The 11,062-nt window shown below is 44.5% G+C and overlaps 1 protein-coding gene across 1 annotated transcript in view; it reads right to left on the reverse strand.

Moving 5' to 3' along the window:
* The window catches only part of HOMER1 (homer scaffold protein 1), a 98,528-nt gene extending 88,304 nt beyond the window's left edge, over positions 1-10,224 (reverse strand). The window contains exon 1 of the mRNA XM_056848046.1: positions 10,199-10,224. Within this exon, the coding sequence (XP_056704024.1) occupies positions 10,199-10,203 (5 nt within the window). The 5' untranslated portion in view covers positions 10,204-10,224. The remainder of the gene's footprint in view (positions 1-10,198) is intronic.
* Positions 10,225-11,062: the final 838 nt, after the last annotated feature.

Here is an 11,062-nt window from a genome sequence, read left to right on the forward strand (position 1 = left end):
TCTCAATGCCTGCCGCAATAAATTTATCAGACTTAAGTTGCCCTCCCCCACATTCCGTAATTAAAAAAATGAACATTTTCAACATTACCCAGGGTAGTCCCAGTCACATGAACTCCAGAGGAGCCAGCATCACAAGGATCAAGTTCGCCCTCGTAACCTCTAGAGGCCGAACGGGGAGTTGCGGCAGCCATCTTGTCCGTGCGTGTTTTTTTTCATGCCGTTTTGAACGTCTCCCAGCTGGAGGCTCCGTTTTTGTGCCGCCGCCTACAAATCGGGCTGATTCGTTTTTCCCCTTCACAGCTCTTGGTCGCCACTAGGGAAAGCTGTCGGGGGGGGGGGAGGAGTTCTTCAACTTGCTCCTCGTCTCCCGACATTAATTCCTCTGAATCCCTATCTTCGCTCTCAGACATATTGTAAACGGAGGAGGGGGGAGGGGAGGGGGAGACAGAGGCAAAGATGAGGGAAAACAGTAGATACAAGAGGAAAAGGCTGCTGGGTGCACACAGACCAAGATTAGGACTAAGAAAAAATGCAGAAATAAAGTTAGACAGGAATAATTATTGAAGTGCAAAGGCTAGGAAAGAAGGTTTGCTACAGAGCTAACCACAAATGCTGCTTCTCCCTCTAAGGCAGGAAGAGAACTGGATATCAGAGGGTGGTCCTAGCACATGTGACAGGAAGCAAAGGTTTTTTGGATCCTGCCTCCCTAAGCATAGGAATGACAAAACCCGCTGATGAAGATGTACTCCGAACTCAGTGGGAGAACTTGTTAATGCCCATCCCAGTGTTGCTGTCAGATATGCACCAAGCCAAATAAAATATTCTCTTAGGCCATTTATGCAGGGGAAATTTGCGCTGGGTTTGCTGCTTAGCAAATGCACAGTTTTCTGATCCGAATTCTCAAAACTGTATGCATGGGGGCTTTTTGCCCCGAAGATATTTCAGGAGTACCTTGCCCTCAATTATCCATCCCCAGCGAAATACAGAGTTTCTGAGTTCCTTCTCCCTGACAATGCTGCTTTGTAATTGGCTGTAGTGTATCCTTTGAAATACATCAACAGCCCCACCAGAAGGATTCTTTCATTTGTAATTAATCGCATGGCCATTTTGGAGTGCTCCTGTGTCTTTTCCTCGGCTGTTCTTATTTTCATTTTTATTTATAGACTTATAATTTTATCGCTAAAATATTCCTTGCTAACAAAAAAATGGTGGGGTGGGTGGATGGGAAATAGTGGAGGGGCCATGGAGCACCATTTTACAGACAAGGAACCCCCTCCCCATCAATTTGTTTTTAGCTATCTCAAAGTCTAGGGCCAGCAAACTTTGAAGAACTCTGGCTGCTGAAAGTGACCAGAAAAGAAATGTATGAGGTTGGGGGGGGGGGAGGAGAGGAACACCTGGCTTCGTTCCTCAAGATCTTAAAACACGCTATCAAAAATCACCAAAATGGCTTCAAGGGGGAGGGGTTTGAAGGGGGAGGGACAAGTGGGAATGGGTGTGAAGAAAGAAACTCAAAGCTTACACTAGTCACAAGAACTGCCTTGATTAAGTGGGGGCCCCTTCCGAGATGGGGATGACTGTTGACAAGGCTGCCACTTGTCGTCTCAGTGTGGAAGCTGAGAGTTTAAGACGGGCTCCCTCCTGTAGGGATTCTAAAATTTTTGGGATGCCCGGTTGTAATTCCTGTAAGGTCCACAGCCGTCATGAAGGTACCAGGTAGTAGGGACTCCACAATTGACTTGACGGTTTCAATCTGGAAATGTCTGAGCCATCCTCTTGTTGATGTATTTTAAATCGAGGATGGCCCTCCAGTCCCTGTTCTTCTTGGGGACGGTAAAGAATATGGAGTATACTCCCTGGCACCTTTGGTTGACTGGGACCGGTTCGATAGCCCTGATCTGGGATAGATGTTGGATAGCTGATAGTGTTCTGCTGTGTTTGCCCTTCTTGTATGATATGGGGGAACGTAAGAAGCGGTCGGGAGGGTGGGATACGAATTCTAGGAGGTATCCCTCGGTTAATATTTTGGAGACCCATTTGTCGCGATTGGACTGAGCCCACCTTGAGGTGAACTGTTGAAGTCTCCCTCCTACCCTGAGGTGACTGGAGTCACTGTGGTGTGTTTTTGCTGAATTTGTCCCCTTTTTCCGTTCTGAATTGAGGCCCTTGTGATCTTTGGAATCTTCCTCCCCTGCGAAAGGGCCAGTTATTGTTCCAAGATCCTCTGTTGTTTCCCCAGGAACCTCTTTGGTAATTGGATCTAAACCTAGGTGATGCCTTTGAGGGACGAAAGGAAGTGTAAGAAAAGGGTCGATTGCCTTCTTTATCTGCATTGGGAGAACCTGCTTTTTATCTTTTATCTCTATCAGTATGCTGTCGAGTTTGTCTCCAAACAGTCGACCCTCCTTTACAGGATAGGCAATTAAGGTAGATTTAGCTTTGAAGTCTGCTGGCCAGGCTCTCAGACAAAGTGCCCTCCTTAGTGAGGTGACCGATGACATAGACCTAGCCACGAAAGACATGGAGTCAAGTGAGGCGTCTGCCATTAGGGTGATGGCATTCAGTACCCTTTCAAGTCCCCCTATTACTCTAGGATTATCCTCTGGGACGAGCTGAATGATTTTCTTTACCCATAGGTATGAAGCCCGTGCGAAGATTGAGGTGGTGGCACTAGCCTGGATGGCGAGGGCCGAGGCCTCGTGTGCCTTTCTTGCGAGTGAGTTGGACTTTCTGTCCAGCTGGTCCCGTAGGGAACCTCCTCCGTCCTCTGGGACAAGTCCTGGTGACTGGAGATCAAGTACCGGGGCATCCACCAGGTGTACTTTGAGCATGGACATAGCGTGTGGTGCCAGGTTGTACATTTTCCTAATGTTAGGTGGAACTTGGCGGTTGGATGAAGGGTTATCCCATTCTTCCCTTATGGCCCTGATGAAACACTCAGGGAAAGGAACCAGGTTAGTGTGTGGTTGGGGTCTAGGAAAGCATTCCTTGACTCCCTGTTTCCATTTTGATTTAGGCTCCTCGGAGGGATCCGTGTCCTCACTGAGGTCCAGAGCTAAAATGGCCTTCGCCAATAGACCCTGATAGTCCTCCCCTGAGTAAAGTCTAGTGTGCTGATCACTAGTTTGGGAGGACTCTTCATCTGAGTCAAACTCTCCTTCTTTCTCCTCTTCCTCATACTCAATGGAGGAAGGTGACTTGGAAGTGTCTGCTAGTGAGTCCCTTGTCTCCTCTACCCTGGCTTTCATGGCTGCCTTAGTGGGCCATGCTGTGGATCTGGAGGTCCCTGGATTATTGGGGCCATACTCTTCCCCTGTAATGTTAACAGGAGTGGAAGGTGGTCCGCAGGAACCCTGCCAAAGGGTAAACGTGTTTGGAAAGCTTGAAAAGCTTGCCATTGGCGTGGAAGGGCACAGTTAATCAGTTCATCTGCACTTTCCCATGAAAGAAAATGGCCGCCCGTCATCGCGTGCAGGGGTGGGGTGGGGGTTACCAACTCCCGCCGATAAGAACCCTGCTGCCGCAGCGTTACCCATTCCGGTTGCAAGAGAAGCCGCCTCCATCGTCGCCAAAGCCGCCTTAGTGCTGGGGACTGGATTCGGGGCGTTTGGAGAAGAGTCGGGTGTGTTCCGCCCGGCTTTCTACCCGGCGCCAGCCTTGGGAGCACGTCTCCTCTTTTTCCCTTCCTGGTGCAGCGGCGTGGCTTTTCGCGGCTTTTTTGTCTTTTGCCGTACCGGGGACATTTCATCGGCCGGGGGCTTGTCTGGCTTCTCCCCGCTCCCTAATGGTCCGCAATCGCAGCCGTTGGGAGAATCGGACGATTTGTGGGTGGTTTGTACCAGCCCCCTTTGATAGTCCTTCTCAGAGAGGAGGTCATCCTCCCAAGCAGTAATGGCATCGGCCATTTTTGGATTACTCTGATTTCTACTTGTCTTGCCTCGGGGAAAAGACGAGGGGAAAGACACACGGGTGGGGGGGATAGGGAGAGGTATAGACAGATTACAACGAGAAAAACACACGATACAGGTAAGACGACAGGACAGAATTTCCCTATCTATCTGGTTAGTAGGCACAGAGTTGTGCGAGGGTGACTGCTCTACCCGAAGAGGCAGGACGGAAACTGGATTTGCAGGCTGTTTTCCCGCCAAGGGAGACAGGAAGTTTAAAGTTTTGGTCCTGCCTACCCAGATGGAGAGGAAAACAACCCACAGATCAGGATGCCCTTGCCTCAGAGGAGAAAGTGAGGCAAAGTAACCAAGCATAAATGGCCTTAACGGAGCAAAGTGCCCATTTTAATTTTTTCATCACATGTCTAAGAATGGTCTTTGAATTAGGTAAATAACAAATGTCACATTGTGAATTCCATTTTAAAGCTATTAGACACTGACCAGTCTAATTCCTTGAAAGTATTGTTAGGAAATCCTATAGACGTAGCTCATTTAACTAACTTTCAACCAAAGCTGTCAATTTGAAAGCTTATTCCTTCTCTTACTGAAACACTTCCAAGCCCAAGGTGCACATGAACATATGAAGCTGCCTTATACTGAATCAGACCCTTAGACCATCAAAGTCAGTATTGTCAACTGAGATTGGCGTTGGCTCTCCAGGGTCTCAGGTAGAGGTCTTTCACATCACCTACTTGTCTAGTCCCTTTAACTGGAGATGTCAGGGATTGAACCAGGGAACTTCTGCATGCCGAACAGATGCTTTATCACTGAGCCACAGCCCCTCCCTAAAGGTACAATAAGGGCCCCATATTTCTTATCTATGAAGTACTTGGGATGCAATGTAGATACCAAGATCTCAAAACAGGTAATATCTGCAGATTCTTATAGGTTCTAGAATCTTAATGTGACAAAAACTGATTTGTCTATATTCAGCTTAGCTGCAAATATTTGTTCCAACTATTCATGCTGGCTAGGTCTAAATAATGACTAAACCTGCATTCTCTCTCATGAACGTCAAGGTTCTGTGTTTGAACAATTGATTTACAGCCAAAGACAACACTTCTTTTTCCTCAACTAACACTCAGAGTTCTTACCACAAAATTGCACAGAGCATCCCACAGTCCCCATAAACTGACTTGCATGTGAAGGAGAGTTGCCATAAAATAACCTGCATTTTTTGTGCCTAGAGAACACAAAGGAAAAATTCAAAAGAAATTAAGAGATGATACCAGTTAGGAGCCATTGTGAAGTAAGGGCTTCTCTATGAAGTGGATTGGCTTTCTAGCCATGAAAGTAACTGAATTGTACAGCCTGAAGTAAATGCACCAAAGGCCATACTGAAGATCTCAAAGGGCCCAAGACCACCCTACACACTCCTCTATGCCTTAAAGATATTTTTACAATTTATATTTATAAAAATGAATATGAAAAGAAGAGCTTCAGATTTGACAAATTAGAATAAAGTCATATGAAATTTTATTTACTCTATATGTCTGAGTTCAAACGCAACAATTCAATAGTAGTAAATGGCTACACAACATATAAGCTGTACAGCTACAAGTTCATTCCTAATAAGTCAAAAAGGGCAAGAGTCCAGTAGCACCTTAAAGACTAACAAAAATATTTTCCTAATAAGGACATGCATTATGTTGTGCAGTATTGAGTACGCATCCCAAACAATGAACTGCAAGTCAGGATTTCACCATGGAATATTACTACCATGCTTGGAAAAGAGATGAGGGACGAATGCTGAAGGTTTTTTTTTTTTTTTTTAAGAGCAGCTGAGTTATGTTTTCTCCAGTAACACTACCTGTGCTTCTGCATAATAGCTAACCAACATTAGGTTGGAAAAGAAAACATGTTAAACAGCTTTGGCCTGCTATAAAAAGCCCCCATACTGTTTTTTTCCTTTGCAGAAGGAATACATGTGTAAGAAAATATAATCTTCATAGAGCTCAAGATCTGGCTCCTTTCATGCTCAGTATTTCCCCCTGCAATTCCCACATAGTCTGTTCATTCTAGTGAATTTTTAAAAAATGTATAGTCATCTACAAGTGTTCTTCCATGGAGGAAAAGAGTTAACAAAGCAAGGGTCTTAATCCATATAGTTTTTATATGACATAGTTTTTATATGACATAAGATGTATTTACTTATTCCCTAGTGCTAGGATTAGAATATGGCTCCCACTTATGGCTGAAGAGCAAATCAACTTCTTAAAGTACTAAAATTAGTCAGAGTTCATAGAAAAAAACTACCTGAAACTTATTCCTCAGATATGCTCAGAGCAGTAAATTGTCAATCCACTCTAGTCACTTACCACTTGAACTGCAATGTTTATTATATCATGATACTAAACTTTGCACATATACGTATAAAATATACACCCTTGTGCATTTATAGTACTCAAAAAGCAGCTTTATTATTAATGAACATAAGTTAGCTATAAAGTATTTAGACTTGGCTGAGTGTAACTCTAGACCGAAGTTTCTCATTCAATGTTCTAGAGAGTGAGATAACATGGGCTTTAGAACTGTATTGCCTATATTTTTGTTTCCAGGTGCATAAATTCACAAGGGTCTTCCATCTTATTAAGAGTATCTATCATCGGAATAACACCACTACATTTTTTCACATTTGGTAATATGTGACAATAGTTTGACCCTAGTGCACATTTGGCAAAAAAAATCAAGTTTTCTTGATTGTCTGTTATAAACAGAAATAAGAAAGAATGCTGTTTTAACCACTACTCTTGGCATGGGATCTTCAGATAAGAGTTATGTCCAAAATGGCAGTTCTTTCACAATGACTTTGCCTGTATTCAACTACCAGGTTCCTCAGACAGAATGGCATTTCTGTTTGTAGAAGGGGGGCAGTATTTCTGCCAATTCTGTCCTCTCACTGTAGACCCTAGGTTTGTCCCTTATTATGCTCCTGAGGGTCCTCTGACCCTCAAAACACTAGGCTGCAACAGGAAAGTCAAGTGGGAAAATCCTGCTCTGAAGTCCACAAATGTTTTTGATACACACCACTATCTTAGTCAAAGCAGTTATGTTCTCTGAGTAAGATCATGAAGCACCTTACCCAGGCACCATGTCTGTTGAAAAACTACCTACTCTAGCCTTCTCTATATCACATCAACTTCTTCCGCAAAATAGCTGGAAATTTTCAGAGTTCTTCACTAACAAGTAAATTTTAGCCAGTTTCTTAAATGCTTCAGATGTTCTACAAACTTATATTTTATTCCTAACCATGTGTAATTTGTAAAATCTTTCTAAGATTTAATGAAATTTACTTCTGCGTTCTATGACGAGAAAGAAAAAATACTTTATAGGAGCAAAAATGTGTACTGAATCCTTTCCACACCTGCCACTTCTCAGCATGGGCTTGGAACCCTATGGGTGCTTAGTGGAGAGGGAGCAGCTTAAGAAGCAATTTAGAGTGCAGAAATGGAAAGCAGGAAAAGGGTTAAGCATCTCAGCTGACACATCTCTACTCAGTTAGCTCCTATGGGCTCTTTCCGAAATAAGAGGCACTGGAGTTCAATTGCACATGTGAGGTTCGGTTACATGTATTTAAGCTCTCAGATTCTTGTCACAGTTTCTCAGTATTTGAAAGTAAGTTGTCTTAAAAACAAATGGCCCAGGGCCAAGTAGATCAAATACAAAGGGTGAGAAGGCCACACAATCCAATAAAAAGGTAAAGCAGACAGGCCAAACCAGACTCTGGGAGTTCCAGGAATGGAGCATCCAGCAGAGTTTTTTTTTTTTTTAAGTAAACTGGCGCATGGGATCACAGAATCCGATTAGGACCTCAGTAAGGGGAGATGTTCCCCCACCCCATTTTCCTCTAACTGAAAAGACTCTGCTCCTCTATTTGCACCACTGGCGCAAACATACCGGTATGGATCCAGATTAAATTAGAAGTTTCCGCTGACTACCCCTAAGTGTCATTCCTGTGGGAAAGGAATGTTCTATATTTCATTGGACAATTTAGTCTGGATCCAAAGCACAGTCTTTTCCAGTTGGGCAAATTTCAAGCCCATGTGGTTCTGTACAGAATCTATATTCCCCCTTTCCCTACAACTCGTGTAGGGAGAAAAGCTTCAACTTCTGCTATACCTGCAACTTGATCCGAAATCAAATTGGAGTTCTATGCACCAAATACTTAAAATGAAATACAAAATGTTGAAAGCTCCAAACGCAAAACTCTCAGTATCTTGTCTGCTTCGTTCTTTGTCCTTTGAGGCAAGAATGGATATGCCAATGAACGTAAGTCGACAACAAGCACAGAGCCTCTGGCTTCACAATGTTTGGAAGACGCAGTTGGCACTACCACTTGGCCCAATCAAGTCACCCTAAACCTCAAACCTAAGTGCTGTTTGGCAATTTGCTTCTGGAAACAATTAAATTATTTTAATAACCCAAAGCAGTCTGGTGAAGGCCAAATCTAGAAGACATATGGGTAGATACTGCTTAACCCTTGCCCTTCCTATTTTTCAGCTACGATCCCTATCTTTCATGGGTGCAATGAGCCACTGCGGCCCCAAAGGGTCACTACTTTTAACTGAAAAATACAAAGGAAAGAGATATACTGCCTTGTCCTGCTGGCTCTTCATCCAGTCAGACACAGCTTGCCCAAGGCTTCCACAAAAATAAAGAAAAAAACTCCAGAACTCCAAACAACATATTGTGGAGTCCAACAGTGGCTATAAAATTACTTGTGTCTCCTCTGCTACTGCCTCTAAGCGAGTGGTTCCCAACCTTTTTTTGACCAGGGACCACTAGGACTTTTTTGTTCGGTGCAGGGACCCCAAGGTTCAAAATTAAAATTCCGGAAATTTGAAAATAAACTTTAATCATAACTGTTAGTTAAACATTAAACTTAGAATTATATTTGAATATATATATTTTATAATAGAGAACTTTTAATTGAAAATATTAATTTATTATGGGTTTATAACTTTGTTTCGCGGACCTTAATTTAGTTCTCACGGACCCCTGGGGGTCCATGGACCCCTGGTTGAGAACCAGTGCTCTAAGCAAAGCTCACTTCAAGCTATGGGGGGAAACCAGTAACCTAAGGACACTCACTGAAAATCTACATTAGGAGCAGCCAAAGTGCAAAATAGCTTTATATTTAGTATACACCTGCAAACAACGGGTCTTTATATTTGCAGGATAGACCTGCAAACAACATTACAAGTGTAGGTAACTATCAGCTCTCAGCTTAAGTAATTAGATAAATTTGCAAGTTCATTAGGTCCACTAAGTTGAGCACATACAGCAGAATCCAGTAGCTAGAGACCCCTGAGTCAAATCTCCTGAGTCAAGCCTCCCACCATTAGTTGACCATCAAAACACAGACCCCAGTCCTACAAAAAAGGACAAGGACATCTGTTGCTTTTTACTGTTTAGATGTTGTAAAATATATGTCATGATAATCAACCTTATTTATCACGTATTAGTCTTGATAAAGAGATTAGTGTAGATTACTCAGCATATATCCAAGCAACTCTAAGAACACATTTTCAGTTTGGAATGTGTAACTCATTAATGCTCTTAAAGGAAGGGAGACAACATTAAGTTGCTTTACATTCCAGTTATTCTAGATTCTACAGTCCACTTATGTCTGCAGGAATGCAAAAAACATCAAAGAAACAACTGCTAAGTATCACTTCAGAAAACTACCTTAGCTGTCACCAACAAATTGAAAAGCAGAAAAACAACTTTCAAATATATCAAACCCACACATTGATTACAGGAGCCATTTTCCTCACTTCTGAAGACTACTAGAAGGGCTTTAAAAAAGGGGCAATTTAAAAATATTTTTTTCTACAGAATAGGTTCTCAGAGTATCCTCCGAGGAGAAAGAACTTAAAACCCCTCTTGGAGTTCAGCACTGATGGCGAGCAGAATAACCAATCCAAAAGATGTGTCAAATCTGACAAAACCAAAGCAACAAGTGTTTTCTGCCTTGTGACTGAAATACTCAAGTAACCTTATACTGTACTGTTAGCTGCATTAAATTCAAATGTGAATTTCATGGCCCTACCGACATATCTAATACTGGTGACCAAAAGCAAGATATTTACTTGACCATTACCGAAAATAAATTTTATAATTTTGGTTTCATGCCTTTCCTTCAAAGGTACTAAGGGAATGACCGGGTACTTCATGGCAATTGAACAGGCTAGCTAGACACCCACTTGCCCACATTTTACAACTCCCTGATTCAGTAGGAAATTTCTTACCCCATGATGACCAACGGAGACGTGCAAACGCAAGTTGTGTAAAGCAGGCCAATTCCTAAAAAGGGATTTTTCTTCGACCCTGTGACAAAACTCCAACGTGCAGCCTTGTCAAGCAACGCTGACACTCCTTTCGCTCGTCCGGCTTTCCGCCTTCTCCAGTTGTAGATCCCAGGTGTTTCCACAAATCCAGGTGGCCCTAGGCGCCTCTCAGCAGGGTTTTAAACGCTAGAAGTCTACAGGCATGTGGGAGCGCAGCCAGAAGAGGGGGGGGGAAGGAGGGAGAAAAACCATAACCCTTTCGGAGGAGGAAAGGGAGGTCTTGCCTAGGGAGCAAGCCCGAAGGGATCGTCCCCCATAGCCTCCCGGAGCACGTCTTCTTCACCACGCCTCCCCCTGCGCCACGGGGGCCAGGGCAGCGCCAAGCCCCTTGGGCCAGGAGGCGGACGAGGAGGAGGTAGAAGCAGCAGCAGCAGCACCAAAGCCCACCTTCCTTCTGCAGGGAGAAGGCGGAGGCGCTCGCCTCTAGCCGTGGGCTGTGTGCGGGGGGGGGTATTAAACACCCACAACCAGGCGCAGTCTAATCGGAATGGCCCCGGAGCAGCAGGAGCCTCCGGGCAGCGGTCCGTCCGTCCTCAGGTGCAGCGCGGGATGGGGCTTGCGGCGTGCGCAGCGCTCCGCGCCGCCCTTCCCTCTAACACCCCCGCCGGCGGCAGCAGCAGCAGCAGCAGGGAGACGGGGGGTGTCGCTTCATTTTCCCGAGCAGCAGGCGGAGGGAGCCGCTTCGCCGGCGCTGACATCGGGCTCCGGTAGCGCGGCGGCGGCAGAGGCAGGGCACCGGCCGCGCATCCCCTGTAAAGGACGGGG

Source organism: Euleptes europaea, chromosome 4 (genome assembly GCF_029931775.1).
Source record: "Euleptes europaea isolate rEulEur1 chromosome 4, rEulEur1.hap1, whole genome shotgun sequence".
Taxonomy (NCBI): Eukaryota; Metazoa; Chordata; class Lepidosauria; order Squamata; family Sphaerodactylidae; genus Euleptes; species Euleptes europaea.